General features: G+C 37.5%; 1 protein-coding gene across 7 annotated transcripts in view; it reads right to left on the bottom strand.

The window, feature by feature from the left end:
• Positions 1 to 20,281, bottom strand: part of SESTD1 (SEC14 and spectrin domain containing 1) — a 152,082-nt gene that overhangs the window by 65,577 nt on the left and 66,224 nt on the right. For 6 of the 7 annotated variants that reach the window (XM_055572066.1, XM_055572071.1, XM_055572067.1 and 3 more), the window contains exon 5: positions 13,453 to 13,566. The exons of the other annotated variant lie outside the window; for it this stretch is intronic. In XM_055572066.1, coding sequence (XP_055428041.1) covers positions 13,453 to 13,566 — 114 coding nt within the window. The remainder of the gene's footprint in view (positions 1 to 13,452; positions 13,567 to 20,281) is intronic. 7 annotated transcript variants of the gene reach the window in all.

Here is a 20,281-nt window from a genome sequence, read left to right as displayed (position 1 = left end):
ATTATTGGGAAAGGTGTACATCAAAGCTGTATACTGTCACTCTGTTTATTTAACATACATGCAGAGTACATCATGCAAAATTCTGGGCTGGATGAAGCTCAAGCTGGAATCAAGATTGCCAGAAGAAATATCAATAACCTCAGATATACAGATGACATCACCCTTATGGCAGAAAGCAAAGAGGAACTAAAGAGTCTTTGATAAAGGTGATAGAGAAGAGTGAAAAAGCTGGCTTAGAACTCAACATTTTAAAACCTAAGTTCATGGCATCTAGTCCCATCATTTCAAGGCAAATAAATGGGGAAAAAAATACAAACAGTGACAGACTTTATTTTCTTGAGCTTTAAAATCACTGTGTATGGTGACCGCAGCCATGAAATTAAAAGATGACTGCTCCTTGGAAAAAAAGCTACGACAAACCTAGACAGTGTATTACAAAGCAGAAACGTCACTTTGCTGACAAAGGTCCGTATGGTTTTCCAGTAGTCAGGTACAGAGTTGGCCATGAAGAAGGCTGAGTGCCGCAGAACTGATGTTTTTGAACTATGGTGCTGAAGAAGACTCTTGAGACTCTTGCACAGCAAAAGAGATCAAGCCAGTCATCCTAAAGGAAATTAACCCTGAATATTCACTGGAAGGATGGATGTTAAAGCTGAAGCTCCAATACTCTGGCCACCTGATGCAAAGAGCCGACTCATTGGAGAAGACCCTGATGCTGGGAAAGACTGAGGGCAGGAGAAGAAGGGGGTGACAGAGGATGAGATGGTTGGATGGCATCACCAACTCAATGGGCATGGGTTTGAACAAACTCAGGGAGATAAGGAAGCCTGGCATGCTGCCGTTCATGGGGCTGCAAAGAGTCATATACAACTGAGCAACTGGACAACAGCAACATTTTAAATGAAAAAGAAACTGCTTATATTTTTGAAAAGGGGAAATTTTAAAAAATGAATTCTTCCTTTAAGCATTTAATAATTTGAAAAATAATATGGGAAAACAAACAAAAAAAACAACCCACTAGTCTTGGTTAGGATTACAAAGCTTAAAGAGAGACTGATACTAAAATCAGTAGTATCAAATTTCAGAAAGTAAGCTTCTATTATTCTGCAATGACTTGAATGTTCAGCAAGACTCTTGAGAGTCCCCTGGACTGCAAGGATATCCAACCAGTCCATCCTAAAGCAGATCAGTCCTGGGTGTTCACTGGAAGGACTGATGTTGAAGCTGAAACTCCAATACTATGGCCACCTCATGCGAAGAGCTGACTCATTGGAAAAGACCCTGATGCTGGGAAAGACTGAGGGCAGGAGGAGAAGGGAATGACAGAGGATGAGATGGTTGGATGGCATCACCGACTCAATGGACATGGGTTTGGGTAGACTCTGGCAGTTGGTGATGGACAGGGAAGCCTGGCGTGCTGTGGTTCATGGGGTCGCAAAGAGCTGAACACGGCTGAGAGACTGAACTGAACCGATGTCACTAATGTTCAAATTCAAATTTTATAAAATATAATTATATTAAAAATGTACTTCACATATCAGAAACACTTTCTAAATCTTAGGGAATGGGCAAAAGATATTCTTGGGCGTTCATTCACACAGAGCTAGACTCATGACTTTAACTGACTTTCTATGGTCTAATCAATAGGTACTAACCTCGGTAGGGACAAGGGATAAATTTTAGATTTTGTTCAAAAGAAATGCAAATAATGTATGATCGGTGGATTTTTAAAAATTTTATTTATGCTAAAAGAATTTTATTTATGTGTGGAAGATCTAAAATGAAAATGTGTCTCTGTGTGCTTAGTACAAATTCATGTGGATACTATATGTTATACACATACTATTTCAATAGTATAAATTTCTATTCAGTAGGGTAACAGAATCTCAAAGTTTATAATTTATGGATTAGGACATTAGCTAATATTGTGTCTATTTTGGCAATCTTATCTGTCTATAAAAATCCTAAATTCCTCAAGTGCTCTTTGAACCACACCTCACAAATTACTAATAACTTCATTAGTTAATGAGTTGCATGATGTGTTTCACTTATGGTTATTTTATGGTTACATGGGTGTCATGACTTTAGCCTTATGAAAATCACTCTTTAGCATATGCTTTATCTTATCTATTCAGGGATGTGGTGGGGATCATATCCTAATTTTTAAGATCCTCTGTAGGAGGAAATGGCAACCCACTACAGTATTCCTGCCAGGAGAATCCCACGAACAGAGGAGCCTGGAGGGCTACAGTCCATGGGTTGCAAAGAGGCAGGCATGACTGAGCGATTGCGTATGCACAAGCAATGTTAATTATCCTCAAATATTTCATCTCCATGAATATCTCAGTATGTATGGATATAACTAAAATCTTAACAAAAAGGGTTATTGGTTATATTTAAAGTAGTTATCACTTTAATAAGCAGAAATTTAAACTTTAGATACATCTCCAGGGAAATCTGACAGCTGGTAACAAGTGCAAAGTGAACCAGAGTAAAATGGAAGAACCATAAGATGGAGGGAAAAATACTACCTACGTGAGTTTTTCAAACTTTTGCCAAGTCCTTTCAAAGGAAATAAAAACATAACATTTTAAAAATAGTTAAAATATTTTTTCCTTTATTTTACATATGTTAGAGACAGGTTGCTGCTGCTGCTGCTGCTAAGTCGCTTCAGTGTCTGACTCTGTGCGACCCCATAGACAGCAGCCCACCAGGCTCCACCACCCCTGGGATTCTCCAGGCAAGAACACTGGAGTGGGTTGCCATTTCCTTCTCCAATGAATGAAAGTGAAAAGTGAAAGTGAAGTCGCTCAGTCGTGTCAGACTCTTAGCAACCCCATGGACTGCAGCCTACCAGGCTCCTCTGTCCATGGGATTTTCCAGGCAAAAGTACTGGAGTGGGTTGCCATTGCCTTCTCCGTAGAGAGAGATTAAGACAAGACAAATTAAACAACTAAACCACAATACTTTACTAACTAGCACATACCATTGTTCAACAAGTTTGAGGAAAAGGGTATTTATCATATGGTTTTTAATCAAACATTTATGAAGGTTTTCTGGAATAATTTACAGAAAGACCCAAAATTTATTTCTCCTTTACTCCCACTCTTCCATCTATAACTAAAATACTTATCCTTCCCTAATAAAATATTCTCAAAGAATCTAACACTGAACCTTTCACTCTGTAGGCACTCAGATGCTTTTAAAATTTTATTCATGCTAACAATGTGTGTGCAAGATCTAACATGAAAATGTGTCTCTGAGTGCTTAATACAGACTCATGTGTATGTTATCTGTTATACTATTTCAATGTGTGTACTTGGTTGTATCTGTTGGCTGGGGAATATTTTTCTCACTAAAGAAAATAATTTTCTGCAAAAACTAGAAAGAAGTCAGAAGTGATGGTACCAGAGGTATTCTTGACAGAATAATGAAGGAAGTCTGGTCCTGGAGCCCAACACTGGTAAGGCCTCAAAAAGAGAAAAGGATCAGATGCAGTAATAGAAGAAATAAGACAAGAAAACAACTTAGAATGGTGGTTAACATTACTGGTGGTTAACATTACTGCTCTTACTGGTTAACATTACCAGTAAAAAGAAAAAAAAATTTTTTGACCTCATGAATGACAATAAAGAATGAGAAAATAAGATCCTTTTGATTATTAGTTTCACAATTTAAGATTAATGCCAGCACTACTTCAATTTTACCTTGTCATTAGACAGTCTATATAGATACTATCAACTAACCAGCAAAAGGTACCAAAGCACCAGGTATAATGCTACTGAAGGTCAGAAAGCACTGGAATATCTGAGTTGCTAAAAAGGAAAATGAACAGGTAGGTTAGAGAGACAGGAAGGATATATAAAGAAATATTTAGATGACCAATGAGATGTCCTGAGATGAGGAATATTCAATGGCTGATGAAAAACACTAGGAAATTGAACAAGAGGAAGGCCATCCAGAGGAAAAAAGAAATAGAAAGGATAATAGGCAGGAAAATATGAAATCATGGGAACAGGCTGTCATTAAAATGACAATTGGATATTTACTTGATGAATATTGTGGACAGCTGGTAATAAATCTTTGCGATGAATAATCCAATAAGGTAAAACATAAACTTTTGCTTGTAGGAATACCAGTACTTCTAACAGTTATTCTTTTAAGAGTATTTAGAATATATACAAAAACATAAGCTCAATTATGACAATTCAAATGATCCAAAATAACATCAAGGAAAGTAACTGTTAATCAAACAAACATCTATAATGATATGCAGTTCTAAGTATCATTTAATGACTGGTTTTGAATTGCCCCTTAAAGCAGATTATGTTCGGTGGTGTATTAGCCAGCATTTGAAATTACTCTCATCTCATTAGGACATTAGGCTTTCAAATAAGTGTCTAGTGCTTATTTACTTATCCAGCTAGAAAAATAGCTGGATCTCTTCAATATCTGAAAGAAATATACTGATACAATAAGCTGCGAAACCATAGTTTTAAAACTAAGTTAAAACTAAACTATCTATGATATCAGTCCAAGGCAGATAGGAATTCTCTGTCTTCCATTTTACCCTCCAAGATGCAAGGTATTTAGCCATTACAAATTCATACAGCATGAAATCCAACTAGGCGTACCATTTCGGAGCAGATGCCTCACTTAAGCAGGATGTGACAAGTTCCTCATGAAAGGGATCTTTGCTCCTACTTGGTGTCCACAGTGTTAGCTTCTGAACTACTGGCCTCCGTCCACTTTGCAGGCCATCAGAGCAACATTTCCGGCATGGCCCTGACATAAAAGGCAGACTTCCTTGCCTGAATGAAATCCTCGCTCACCATGGCTACATGCATTCAGCTTTTACTATCTTCCTCAGTACACTTTTGACTCTCCCCCATGGGATGCAGTTTTCCATCTAGCAATTAGTCTAACACCTTTCCTAACATAATCCAACAGCCAGGGCTGCCTTCGCTTACAGTGCTGGCGAACAGTTTCTAGTAAGTCTACATCACAGTCAAATCAACCCATGACAAGAGTTTGCCAGATAACACTGAAAAACAAAACCTCTGTCTTCTGCTTAGGATATGTAGAAAGATGGAAAGAGCATTGCTCCAATCCTAACAAGAACAACAAAGTAATGCAAATTAATTTGGAAAATGACATTTTTTAAACACATCATAGAGTTAAGTCCACAGGAAAACCAGTAAAGACCATCCTTCAAGGACAAATGGAGCTGGAACACTTGCTTACCTGGGGAAAATACCAGGTATGATACAAGTCAGATTAAGAATTCAGCCAAATTTTCCAATGAATTGCTAAAGGCCAAATGTGGTTTGTATAAAGGTACTGAACCTGTTGGAAACAAAGATACAAGAAGAATTCAAACGCACCTGCAGATTCTTCTCCACAGACCTCTCAGAGACTCATGAGAAAGATTGTGGGTGGGTAGGTAGGTAAGAAATTACAAAAAAGATCTGGGGGAAGGGGACAGCACCACCAAGGGAAAGGCAGGAAGCTGAAGCACAGCCCAGATTCCTCAACTCTGTCATCCCCAGGCGACAAGAACTTTCAGGTGCTGAGGGAAGCCAGTGAGACAGGATGACCTTTGCGGTTTTGTTTTTTAATCACTCAACTGTGTCAGATTCTCTGCAACCCCATAGACCAAAGCCCACCAGGCTCCTCTGTCCATGGGATTTCCCAGGCAAGAATACCAGAGTGGGTTGCCATTTCTTTCTTCAGGGGACCTTTCCAATCCAGGGGTCAAACCCACCTCTCCTTCTTGGCAGGTGGATTCTTTAGCACTGAGCCACCTGGGAAGCCCTTAGAACACAAATAAAACCCACTGCAGCTGGAAGAAGGGGAAAGAAAGGCCCTCTATCCTAGTGGAGGCAGGGATATACTATGAACCCAGACTGCCAGTCTTCCTAAAGCTGGGAAAGTGGGTCCTAGACCCTCTAGACCCTGGGTCCCAAAGCGTTCCTAAGACTGAAGCTGAATCAGAACAAGAAAAAAATGAACCACTGACAAACGCTGAGTAACAAGTAACAGTAGTCTATTGCTGAGGGACGCGCAAAGAGAATCCTTTTCTGAGACACAGGCACAAAGGAAAGATCTACAGCGGAGGGTGAAACAAACACCAACCCTAGAGGAGTCTGAAGCCTGTCACCCCCTGAGGAAAAGAAGAGCAACAGCCAAAGCCAAAGCCGGTTCGTCTCCTGTCTAGACTAAATCAAGCCCTCCCCTGTCCCACTAAGAGCCCAGCAAAAACAAGAGTGGCTCATGTGCAGGCACAAATATAGTTTATCTCAATCTTTACTGTCCTAAACAAGATGTCCAACATGCAACATACAAAAAGCAAGAATGGAAAAACATATTGCCAAGAACAAAAACCAAATAATCTAACTAGAGTAATAGAGACCCAGATATTGCAACTATTAGCTAAGGAACTAAGATAACTATTATTTATGCTTGAAGTTCTCATGGAAGATCTGCAAGACAACAGGCAAAACAGACAAGGATTACAGCAAAGAGACAGAGACCATCAGAAAGAATCCAGAAGAAATGCTACAAACCAAAAACCTGATAAAAGAGATAAAGTCCATTTACCAATGGCTCATCAACAGACTCAACACAGCTAAGGAAGCAGGCAGTGGACATGAAAACAGATCAACAGAAAATATCCAAACTGAAACACACACACAAAAAAATAAAATAGAACACCAACCTAGAATGGTGAGAAATTTTCATATCGTCTAACATACATGCAATAGGAGTTCTAGAAAGAGTAGAAAATAAAATGAGGCAAAGGAAATATTTGAAAAGAAAATGTCTTAAATTTTCCAAAACTGATGGCAGAAGTCAAACCAGAGACCCAAGAAGTACAGCAAACAACCAATAGAATTAACACCAAATAAAACACTAATACAATTATGTAAAGTTTAAAAATAAAATAAAATTAAAAAATAAACAAATAAATAAAACTGCTGAAAATTAAAAATGAATCAAAAATTTTAAAGGTGGCTAAGGAGATTTAACATGTGTAATACCATGTATGAAACAAGTTGCCAGTCCAGGTTCGATGCACGATACTGGATGCTTAGGGCTGGTGCACTGGGACGACCCAGAGGGATGGTGTGGGGAGGGAGGAGGGAGGAGGGTTCAGGATGGGGAGCGTATGTATACCTGTGGCGGATTCGTTTTGATGTTTGGCAAAACTAATACAGTGTTTCAGGTTTAAAAATAAAATAAAATTAAAAAAAAAAAAAAGATATATAACCTACAGAAGACCAAAGATACAGTAACAGCAGAGTTCTCAGAAACCAAGGAAATGAGAAGGCAATGATACAGATATGCTATAGAAGGTGTGATATTGTTAACATGCTAAAAGAAAAAAAAAATCAAATAATGAAAAAAAACTATACCAACTGAAAATAATTTTCAAACCTGAAACAGAAATTAACATTTTTTTTCAGGCAAACAAAATCTAAGAAACTTCAAAGCCAACAGACCTGTGATGTTAGATATGTTTAAAGGAAGGACTACACCAGCCAAAAAGCTGAAGTGAGTAATACTGGAAATATCACAACTGAAGACATATGAAATTAATTTTTAATTTTAATTGTTATAAAGATATTATAGCAAAAATAGTAGCAGTATATTGTGGGCTTACAGTCTAGTGAAAAAAATGTATGAAAGCAATGGAGGAAAGTGTTAGAGAGATACTGTACTAAGGGATTACCAGTGTTAAATGCTATATTATTTGAAGATAAGACTCCATGAATTAAAGATGTATATGAAAAACCCAGGGCAACCACTGGAAAAAATTAAGAGATATAAATTACCAGCCAAGTCTATGCCCCAACGAGTAACACTGAAGAAGCTGAAGTTGAACGGTTCTATGAGGACCTACAAGACCTTTTAGAACTAACACCCAAAAAAGATGTCCTTTTCATTATAGGGGACTGGAATGCAAAAGTAGGAAGTCAAGAAACACCTGGAGTAACAGGCAAATTTGGCCTTGGAATATGGAATGAACCAGGGCAAAGGCTAATAGAATTTTGCCAAGAGAATGCACTGGTCATAGCAAACACCCTCTTCCAACAACACAAGAGAAGACTCGACACATCTGGACATCACTAGATGGTCAACATCAAAATCAGACTGATTATATTCTTTGCAGCCAAAGATGGAGAGGCTCTATACAGCCAGCAAAAACAAGACTGGAAGCTGACTGTGGCTCAGATCATGAGTTCCTTATTGCCAAATTCAGACGTAAATTGAAGAAAGTAGGGAAAAACCACTAGACCATTCAGGTATGACCTAAATCAAATCCCTTATGATTATACAGTGGAAGTGAGAAATAGATTTAAGGGACTAGATCTGATAGATAAGTGCCTGATGAACTATGGACTGAGGTTCGTGACACTGTACAGGAGACAGGGATCAAGACCATCCTCATGGAAAAGAAATGCAAAAAAGCAAAATGGCTGTCTGGGGAGACCTTACAAATAGCTGTGAAAAGAAGAGAAGTGAAAAGCAAAGGAGAAAAGGAATGATATAAGCATCTGAATGCAGAGTTCCAAAGAATAGCAAGAAGAGATAAACAAGCCTTCCTAGCCTTCCTCAGTGATCAATGCAAAGAAATAGAGGAAAACAACAGAATGGGAAAGACTAGAGATCCCTTCAAGAAAATTACAGATACCAAGGGAACATTTCATGCAAAGATGGGCTCGATAAAGGACAGAAATGGTGTGGACCTAACAGAAGCAGAAGACATTAAGAAGAAGTGGCAAGAATACACAGAAGAACTGTACAAAAAAGATCTTCAGGACCAAGATAATCACGATGGTATGATCACTGACCTAGAGCCAGACATCCTGGAATGTGAAGTCAAGTGGGCCTTAGAAAGCATCACTACGAACAAAGCCAGTGGAGGTGATGGAATTCCAGTTGAGCTATTTCAAATCCTGAAAGATGATGCTGTGAAAGTGCTGCACTCATTATGCCAGCAAATTTGGAAAACTCAGCAGTGACCACAGGACTGGAAAAGGTCAGTTTTCATTCCAGTCCCAAAGAAAGGCAATGCCAAAGAATGCTCAAACTACCGCACAATTGCACTCATCTCACACGCTAGTAAAGTAATGCTCAAAATTCTCCAAGCCAGGCTTCAGCAATACATAAACCATGAACTTCCAGATGTTCAAGCCGGTTTTAGAAAAGGCAGAGGAACCAGAGATCAAATTGCCAACATCTGCTGGATCATCGAAAAAGCACGAGTTCCAGAAAAATATCTATTTCTGCTTTATTGACTATGCCAAAGCCTTTGACTATGTGGATCATTTGAACCAGAACTTGGTTCAGAGAAAGAAAGTAATGGGATTCTAGCAGATAACACCATCCTTATGGCAGAAAGTGAAGAGGAACTAAAAAGCCTCTTGATGAAAGTGAAAGAGGAGAGTGGAAAAGTTGGCTTAAAGCTCAACATTCAGAAAACAAAGATCATGGCATCTGGTTCCACCACTTCATGGGAAACAGATGGGGAAACAGTGGAAACAGTGTCAGACTTTTATTTTTGGGGCTCCAAAACCACTGCGGATGGTAACTGCAGCCATGAAATTAAAAGATGCTTACTCCTTGGAAGAAAAGTTATGACCAACCTAGATAGCATATTGAAAAGCAGAGACATTACTTTGCCAACAAAGGTCCGTCTAGTCAAGGCTATGGTTTTTCCTGTGGTCATGTATGGATGCGAGAGTTGGACTGTGAAGAAGGCTGAGCGCCAAAGAATTGATGCTTTTGAACTGTGGTGTTGGAGAAGACTCTTGAGAGTCCTTTGGACTGCAAGGAGATCCAACCAGTCCATTCTAAAGGAGATCAGCCCTGGGTGTTCTTTGGAAGGAATGATGCTAAAGCTGAAACTCCAGTACTTTGGTCACCTCACGCGAAGAGCTGACTCACTGGAAAAGATTCTGATGCTGGGAGGGATTGGGGGCAGGAGGAGAAGGGGACAACACAGGATGAGATGGCTGGATGGCATCACCGACTCGATGGACATGAGTCTGAGTGAACTCCAGGAGATGGTTATGGACAGGGAGACCTAGCGTGCTGCAATTCATGGGGTCACAAAGAGTTGGACACGACTGAGCGACTGAATTGAACTGAACTGAACTGAATGAAGATAAAATGTAATTATAAAAATAATCCAAAATAAGGCAGAAAAACTACATAAAATCCAGCAAGATAGAAGATTTTAATCCAAACATATTAACAATTAAATTTAAACAGTCTTACAAACCACTAAAAAGACAGAGACTGTCAGATTGGATATGAAAACAAGACCCAACTATACTAAATCTATATTAAAAAAAAAAAACAACACACTGTAAATGTAAATGAAAAGAAGCTGGGATAGCTTCAGTAGTATCGGTAGTATCAGACAATGTGTACCTCAGAACCAGATGTATCATCATGGATAAAAAAAAAGGACATTTAATAATGAAATCTTAACTAGTCACCTCAGTAAGAACTTCAAAATACATAAAGCAAAAACCAAGAGAAATGACAGGACAAATAAACACACAATTATAGTTGGAGAGTGTAATATTCCTCTTTCAGTAATTGGTAGAATAAGCAGACAGAACACTACAAAGCCCATGAACAACACCATGAACAATCTTGATGGCTGCAGATCACACCACCCACAGAAGCAGAATACACATGCACAGGGCATGGAGAATACAGGCACATGAGGAAATCAGCAAAGAGAGCATCTACTGGCTCAAAAACCAAATCTTAACAAACATAAAATAATAGAAGTCATTAAATATATGTCAGACAATAATTCACACAAGTATTAACTCAAAATAGATCACAGATCTAAATATAAAACTTAAAATTATACAACATCTAAAACAAAACATAAAATCTTTGTGACCTTGGCTGAGGCAAAGATCTCTTAGCTATGATATCAAAAGCCTGATTCATAAAAGAAAAAATTTAAAATCCAGATTCATCAGAATTAAAAATCTTCTCTAAAAATGCTGTTGAGAATGAAAAGGCAGACAACAAACTGAGATGCAATTTTTGCATACAGCATATCTGACAAAGGACTTCTATCTAAAACACATACGTAATGCTCAAAAGCCTTAATTACTTTTTAAAAAATGAGTAGAGTTGAACAGACATCATGAAAGAAAGTATATGGATGGCTAACGAGTACTTGAAAATATACTCACATCATTAAGCATTAGAGAAATGCAAAGTAAAACAATACTGATAAACATCTAGACACATACTAGAGTAACTATAATTTAGAAACAAAATCTGATAATACTAAGTGCTGCCAAGATGCAACTGGGACTTCACACAATTTATGGGAATGCAAAATGATACAGCCACCTTGAAACTGCTGGTTTGGAAGTTTCTTAGAAAGTAAATAAACATACACTTACTATATGACCCAACATCCCACTCCTAGATATTTTATCTCCTAAAAAAATTTCACACAAGACCTATACACAATATTTACAGTGATTATTTGTAATCACCAAAACCTGAACACAATCCCAAATGTCCTTCAATCAGCGAATGAATAAACAGACTGTGGTACATCTACACAGTGGATTACTACCTACCAATAAGAAAGGAACCACCAATACACCCAACAACACAGATGAATCCCAAATGCAAATATGTATGTGAAAGAAGTAAATTTAAAATGCTACAGACTTTGTCATTTTACTTATATGGGATTCTGAAAAAGGCGAAAAACACAGAACATAAAACAGATCGGTGGTTGTCAGGGACTAAAGATGGAAGAAGGAGTTGACTAAAAAACATGATAGAATTTTTGGAGTTGACGTAATATTCCCTGGATTTCTTGACTGTGGTGATTACAGACCAGCTTGCGTTTTCAGAACTCTCAGAACTGTATACTAAAATGCATCAATCTTATACTTAACTTTAAAATGCAGGAAAAATGTTACACATTTTTAAGATATTTCAGGCTACCTCATTTTAAAAAAAAATTTAACTAGACTTCATTAAATCTTAGACACCTTGGAGACTTCCTCCATACCAAAAATACATTGATTTTATTGAAAATAAAAATGACTATTGTAGTATGGCAAAGTCCACAATGTGTCTTCATTGCCTGACTCTTAGAAACATTGCAAAGCTCTAGATTTTTCAGGGCTGGGTTAGGCTTTGGCACCCTTCAGTGCTTCCACACTTTAGCTAACGTAAAGGTTAACATCTATGGACTCTCCAACTAGGAAGCTGTGATTAATAGGCTGTGGAAGGAAAATGTGACAGAATTGTTTAAATTTGCATTCTACCTTAAGACTTCTTTCTGACCCACAATAATAATATGTAAACCTTCCCTCAGTGTCCACAGGGGATGGTTCTAGGACACTCCACTGACATCAAAATCCGCGGTGCTCAAGTCCCTTTCACAAAATGGCAAAGTACAATGAATGGCCCTCTCTATCTGTGCACGTTAAACCTGAAAATACGGAGGGCTGACGGGTACTTATTGAAAAACTCCACTTGTAAACAGACCTGTGCAGTTCAAACCCATGCTGTCCATGGGTCAACTGAAGTTTCACACAAGAAAAGTAAGAGGGAGAGCATACTGTAAACAGGGAAGGATGAAGAACTTTTTATATATCAAAACCAAACCAGATACTAAGAAATAATTATGACATCATACCAAACAGGCTCTGACTTCAATTTCTAAATGTCTAGGATTTCCTGCTGCTGCTGCTGCTGCGTCGCATCAGTCGTGTCCAACTCTGTGCGACCCCATAGACGGCAGCCCACAAGGTTCCCCCGTCCCTGGGATTCTCCAGGCAAGAACACTGGAGTGGGTTGCCATTTCCTTCTCCAATGCATGAAAGTGAAAAGGGAAAGTGAAGTCGTTCAGTTGTGTCCAACTCTTAGCGACCCCATGGACTGCAGCCCACCAGGCTCCTCCGTCCATGGGATTTGCCAGGCAAGAGTACTGGAGTGGGGTGCCATTGCCTTCTCCCTAGGATTTCCTAGTATTAGCTAAATGTCTTCTTGGTAATGTGTTTTATTTTATATATATATATATATTTATTTATTTATTTGCCATGTTGCACAGCCTATGGGATCTCAGTTCCCCAACCAGGGATCAAAAAGTACAAAGTCTTAACCACTGGAATAACAGGAAAGTTCCCAAAAATGTTTTTAATGGAAAGGTTCTACTTATTCAAAAGAATTCACAAAGATTAATAAAAATGAAAACAAGAAAGCATTTGTGGCCTTGACAACGAATAATTCATTCAACAAGAATGCTGACTAAATATTAATCATTACTTAGGCTGAGCATTGTGTAAGCACTGCATAGTATCCAATGCTGAACAAACAAAATAATACCAGCAAAATGCTGTTTTTAAAGATATAGCACACTTCTGCTTTTTCATAGAGTATATTTACCTCAAAGCCAAGTCTATCCTTTTCTTTCCAAAAACAAAAATGTGTTACTTTCTTATCCCAGAATTCATCTGGCTTCACTACACAAACAAGGGACACTTCAGCTGGAACAACATTCTATAAAATACAAAAAAAGAGAAAAAATTATACATGTAGAATTAGTAATTTACTGAAGTTGTAAATTATTAGGTATTCATGATTGAACAGAGTAAGTAAGAGACCTCTGGAAAATAACTAAAGTGATAAAATACAAGAAATGCTGCAAACTTCAAAATATACACAGCAATAAAGAAATATTTGAAAGAAGCTGATTCAGAAAACAATGTTTAAAGACAGCACAAGTGAATTATTTTTGTGTTTTACTGAATCTCTAATAGGAATATATTTAAACTGCAAGATAATTTTTAGTTGAGAAATTATTAAATTTGGCTTTTCTATGATATGAAAAAAATTTTTTCTAACACAATCATCTTAGAGAAATTCTTCCAATAATGTAAATCAATTTTCTAACAAATAAGCTTCTTATACCATTATACAAAGAAGCCAAGATTCTACATGATTATTAACTTGAAGAAGAGGACAAAGCTAAATCTCCACAAATACAATTTCACATTTGCTAAATACAGTTATTCACATCATCACCTAAAGAATGGAAATTAACATTTACTGAGCTAATATATATTCCATATATATCTTATCAGCAAGTCCCATAGAGTCTATTTTTAAAATATATCTTAATTAAACCTACCCATTTCTACAACCTACACTGTTAATATCCCCAAACAAATCAGCTTGTTGAAACCTTCTTAGCAGGCCTCCCAGTTTTGCATTTTTTCATACTCAGAATAAAATTCAAACCCCTTAGCAAAGCCAAGAAGCCCACCCAGCTCAAAGCCCCATGACCTCAGACCTCATCATACACCTCTCCCTCTTAGCTCACTCCTCTGCCACAGCCACGCTGACCTTCTTGCTGCTCCTGGAATGTGACAAATCTGTTCCCAGCTCAAGACTACACCCTTGATGCTTCCTCTGCCTGGAATGCTCTTTGCCCTATACCTAGGAGCACTTTCTCAGTTTATTTAGGATTCTACTCAAATAGTCCCTCCTCTTTAGAGACTTTCTCTGACCATCCTATGTAAAGCAGCAACATTTGACTCAGTCTCCTTTCACCAATTTATTTCTCTAAATAGCCTTTATCAGTATATGATGTTACATTACTTAGTAATTTGCCTAACTGCTTACAGTCTGACTCCTCAGACAGAACATGGGCTTCCCAAGGTCAGGTACCTCATCTGTCATGGCACTCCTGTATCTCCAGGGCCTATGACAGTGCCTGGCATATAGAAGATACTCCATGAGTCTCTGTTGAATAAATGAATTCACATTAACAAGTGGATCTCATCCTTCCAATTTTACAGAAGCATAAACTGAGCTTGAGAGAACTAAAGTAACTTGTCTAAAGGAACGGAGTTTGAAGGAATAGTACTAGAGCAAAAACCAGGTCGGTCTAACTCTCAAGTTTTACTATAACATTCCAAACATTCTAGACCAGGGGTCAGTAAATTCTTTCTCTAGATCCAGATAAAAAAATATTTTAGGTTTTTAAGCCTATACAGTCTCTGTTGCAACTATTTTATTCTGTCCACATAGTGTGAAAGCTGCCATAAACAATATGTAAACAAAACTCTGTTTACAAGCTCTAGGGGTCAACCACTGTTCTAGACCATAACACTATTTAATAATAATAATGCTATATGATAATAAGTATTATTATTATTGATCGGGGAAAACAGAAAACCTTTCAATTTAAATATCTCACTGGACATGCCACAAATCTAGTGCCCCCTGCAATGACTGGGTTATGAATGAAGTTAAAAAAAAAAAAAAACTCAGTGCTATCAAAACTTGTATCAGAGGGGGTGGGAAATTTAGAGTAGAATGAGGTTTATTTATATAATGACTATGGAAATCAAATATTCAAAATCATTGAATATTAAAGCTGTTAGGAACAAAAGAAAACAAGCCAGTCATGTCAGAGAATATTTGTACAGGCAGAGCTCTGGGCTCCCAAACAGCTGGTTCCAGCAACTTCTGAAATAAAAGCAACATAACTAACTTTGTATGCAGAAACTATTTGACGAGGAGTAAACAACAAGCCATCGCAATTTCTGAAAATGTAACTATTAACAAAATCCAAAAGTTGTTAAAACACCTATCAGAATAAATCACAAGAGGGGATTAAATCATCCGTTGATTGTTCTTCAAAACTGCCACTGATCAAAGTCCAGTTCATACAGCAAGTCCCAAACAGCTCACTGGTGACACAGTTGAATAGAAGAACCTAAGGTCATAATTAATGGGTTTCTAACAATTTGTACAGAGAAGAGATTATCTCCAAGGTTTACAATTTAAAAGCACTGCGAATATATTTAACAGAAAGAGTTATTAATGGAACACGAATCTGCATTCCCTTAAAAACTGACCCACTGGAGCCTATGTCCTTTCCAACCCAAAGGAGGGAGTCTAATGATGAAGGTTTAGGCCAACCAATCAAGAATAAGGTTCTGGGCAGAAAATTTGGGAACCATCTCAGATACATCCCATTGCTAAATATACACTTTTAAAGGGGGTTAGGCTGCTCCAGGTTCCAACTGTGATTTTCTCCCATGTTCACCACAAGAACATAGGTTAAGTTATTTAAAATCCTTGAAGACTTTTGAGGATAACAGAACTTGTTTCCCAAGTTTGTGAGGATGAAATTAAAAAAGATCATTTATATCACAAGCTTAGTACATAGCACCTGAACCATACTAAGCACTAAAACTAAAATTATGAGAACCCATTCCTTGAGATTCTTTTCCTAAGAATTCTTTATCTTAAACAAAAAATAATCCATTAACAATCATTCTCCCTAGTTGTCATTTAAAATTTTAAATTATATTCCTTTCCACAGAACCCTAAAGTAGCTACTAATTATTTCCCAGGTCATTTATTTATTTTTTTTTTAATTTTATTTTATTTTTAAACTTTACATAATTGTATTAGTTTTGCCAAATATCAAAATGAATCCGCCACAGGTATACATGTGTTCCCCGTCCTGAACCCTCCTCCCTCCTCCCTCCCCATTCCATCCCTCTGGGTCGTCCCAGTGCACCAGCCCCAAGCATCCAGTATCGTGCATCGAACCTGGACTGGCAACTCATTTCATACATGATATTTTACATGTTTCAATGCCATTCTCCCAAATCTTCCCACCCTCTCCCTCTCCAACAGAGTCCATAAGACTGTTCTACACATCAGTGTCTCTTTTGCTGTCTCGTACACAGGGTTATTGTTACCATCTTTCTAAATTCCATATATATGTGTTAGTATACTGTATTGGTGTTTTTCTTTCTGGCTTACTTCACTCTGTATAATAGGCTCCAGTTTCATCCACCTCATTAGAACGGATTCAAATGTATTCTTTTGAATGGCTGAGTAATACTCCATTGTGTATATGTACCACAGCTTTCTTATCCATTCATCTGCTGATGGACATCTAGGTTCCTTCCATGTCCTGGCTATTATAAACAGTGCTGCGATGAACACTGGGGTACACGTGTCTCTTTCCCTTCTGGTTTCCTCAGTGTGTATGCCCAGCAGTGGGATTGCTGGATCATAAGGCAGGTCTATTTCCAGTTTTTTAAGGAATCTCCACACTGTTCTCCATAGTGGCTGTACTAGTTTGCATTCCCACCAACAGTGTACGAGGGTTCCCTTTTCTCCACACCCTCTCCAGCATTTATTGCTTGTAGACTTTTGGATCGCAGCCATTCTGACTGGTGTGAAATGGTACCTCATAGTGGTTTTGATTTGCATTTCTCTGATAATGAGTGATGTTGAGCATCTTTTCATGTGTTTGTTAGCCATCTGTATGTCTTCTTTGGAGAAATGTCTATTTAGTTCTTTGGCCCATTTTTTGATTGGGTCATTTATTTTTCTGGAGTTGAGCTGTAGGAGTTGCTTGTATATTCTCGAGATTAGTTGTTTGTCAGTTGCTTCATTTGCTATTATCTTCTCCCATTCTGAAGGCTGTCTTTTCACCTTGCTAATAGTTTCCTTTGATGTGCAGAAGCTTTTAAGGTTAATTAGGTCCCATTTGTTTATTTTTGCTTTTATTTCCAATATTCTGGGAGGTGGGTCATAGAGGATCCTGCTGTGATGTATGTCAGAGAGTGTTTTGCCTATGTTCTCCTCTAGGAGTTTTATAGTTTCTGGTCTTACGTTGAGATCTTTAATCCAATTTGAGTTTATTTTTGTGTATGGTGTTAGAAAGTGTTCTAGTTTCATTCTTTTACAAGTGGTTGACCAGATTTCCCAGCACCACTTGTTAAAGAGATTGTCTTTAATCCATTGTATATTCTTGCCTCCTTTGTCAAAGATAAGGCGTCCATATGTGCGTGGATTTATCTCTGGGCTTTCTATTTTGTTCCATTGATCTATATTTCTGTCTTTGTGCCAGTACCATACTGTCTTGGTAACTGTGGCTTTGTAGTAGAGCCTAAAGTCTGGTAGGTTGATTCCTCCAGTTCCATTCTTCTTTCTCAAGATCGCTTTGGCTATTCGAGGTTTTGTGTATTTCCATACAAATTGTGAAATTATTTGTTCTAGCTCTGTGAAAAATGCTGTTGGTAGCTTGATAGGGATTGCATTGAATCTATAGATTGCTTTGGGTAGTATACTCATTTTCGCTATATTGATTCTTGCAATCCATGAACATGGTATATTTCTCCATCTGTTAGTGTCTTCTTTGATTTCTTTCACCAGTGTTTTATAGTTTTCTATATATAGGTCTTTAGTTTCTTTAGGTAGATATATTCATAAGTATTTTATTCTTTCCGTTGCAATGGTGAATGGAATTGTTTCCTTAATTTCTCTTTCTGTTTTCTCATTATTAGTGTATAGGAATGCAAGGGTTTTCTGGGTGTTGATTTTATATCCTGCAACTTTACTATAGTCATTGATTAGCTCTAGTAATTTTCTGGTGGAGTCTTTAGGGTTTTCTATGTAGAGGATCATGTCATCTGCAAACAGTGAGAGCTTTACTTCTTCTTTTCCAATTTGGATTCCTTTTATTTCTTTTTCTGCTCTGATTGCTGTGGCCAAAACTTCCAAAACTATGTTGAATAGTAATGGTGAAAGTGGGCACCCTTGTCTTGTTCCTGACTTTAGAGGAAATGCTTTCAATTTTTCACCATTGAGGATAATGTTTGCTGTGGGTTTGTCATATATAGCTTTGATTATGTTGAGGTATGTTCCTTCTATTCCTGCTTTCTGGAGAGTTTTGATCATAAATGGATGTTGAATTTCGTCAAAGGCTTTCTCTGCATCTATTGAGATAATCATATGGTTTTTATTTTTCAATTTGTTAATGTGGTGTATTACATTGATTGATTTGCAGATATTGAAGAATCCTTGCATCCCTGGGATAAAGCCCACTTGGTCATGGTGTATGATCTTTTTAATGTGTTGTTGGATTCTGATTGCTAGAATTTTGTTAAGGATTTTTGCATCTATGTTCATCAGTGATATTGGCCTGTAGTTTTCTTTTTTTGTGGCATCTTTGTCAGGTTTTGGTATTAGGGTGATGGTGGCCTCATAGAATGAGTCTGGAAGTTTACCATCCTCTGCAATTTTCTGGAAGAGTTTGAGTAGGATAGGTGTTAGCTCTTCTCTAAATTTTTGGTAGAATTCAGCTGCGAAGCCGTCTGGACCTGGGCTTTTGTTTGCTGGAAGATTTTTGATTACAGTTTCAATTTCCGTGCTTGTGATGGGTCTGTTAAGATTTTCTATTTCTTCCTGGTCGAGTTTTGGAAAGTTGTACTTTTCTAAGAATTTGTCCATTTCTTCCACGTTGTCCATTTTATTGGCATATAATTGTTGATAGTAGTCTCTTATGATCCTTTGTATTTCTGTGCTGTCTGTTGTGATCTCTCCATTTTCATTTCTAATTTTATTGATTTGATTTTTCTCCCTTTGTTTCTTGATGAGTCTGGCTAATGGTTTGTCAATTTTATTTATCCTTTCAAAAAACCAGCTTTTGGTTTTGTTGATTTTTGCTATGATCTCTTTTGTTTCTTTTGTATTTATTTCTGCTCTAAGTTTTAAGATTTCTTTCCTTCTACTAACCCTGGGGTTCTTCATTTCTTCCTTTTCTAGTTGCTTTAGGTGTAGAGTTAGGTTATTTATTTGACTTTTTTCTTGTTTCTTGAGGTGTGCCTGTATTGCTATGAACTTTCCCCTTAGGACTGCTTTTACCGTGTCCCACAGGTTTTGGGTTGTTGTGTTTTCATTTTCATTCGTTTCTATGCAAATTTTGATTTCTTTTTTGATTTCTTCTGTGATTTGTTGGTTATTCAGCAGCGTGTTGTTCAGCCTCCATATGTTGGATTTTTTAATAGTTTTTCTCCTGTAATTGAGATCTAATCTTACTGCATTGTGGTCAGAAAAGATGCTTGGAATGATTTCTATTTTTTTGAATTTACCACGGCTAGCTTTATGGCCCAGGATGTGATCTATCCTGGAGAAGGTTCCATGTGCGCTTGAGAAAAAGGTGAAATTCATTGTTTTGGGATGAAATGTCCAATAGATATCAATTAGGTCTAACTGGTCTATTGTATCGTTTAAAGTTTGTGTTTCCTTGTTAATTTTTTGTTTAGTTGATCTATCCATAGGTGTGAGTGGGGTATTCAAGTCTCCCACTATTATTGTGTTATTGTTAATTTCTCCTTTCATACTTGTTAGCATTTGTCTTACATACTGCGGTGCTCCCGTGTTGGGTGCATATATATTT

This window comes from Bubalus kerabau, chromosome 3 (assembly GCF_029407905.1).
Source record: "Bubalus kerabau isolate K-KA32 ecotype Philippines breed swamp buffalo chromosome 3, PCC_UOA_SB_1v2, whole genome shotgun sequence".
NCBI lineage: Eukaryota > Metazoa > Chordata > Mammalia > Artiodactyla > Bovidae > Bubalus > Bubalus kerabau.
This window is presented reverse-complemented; position numbering and strand designations above follow the sequence as displayed.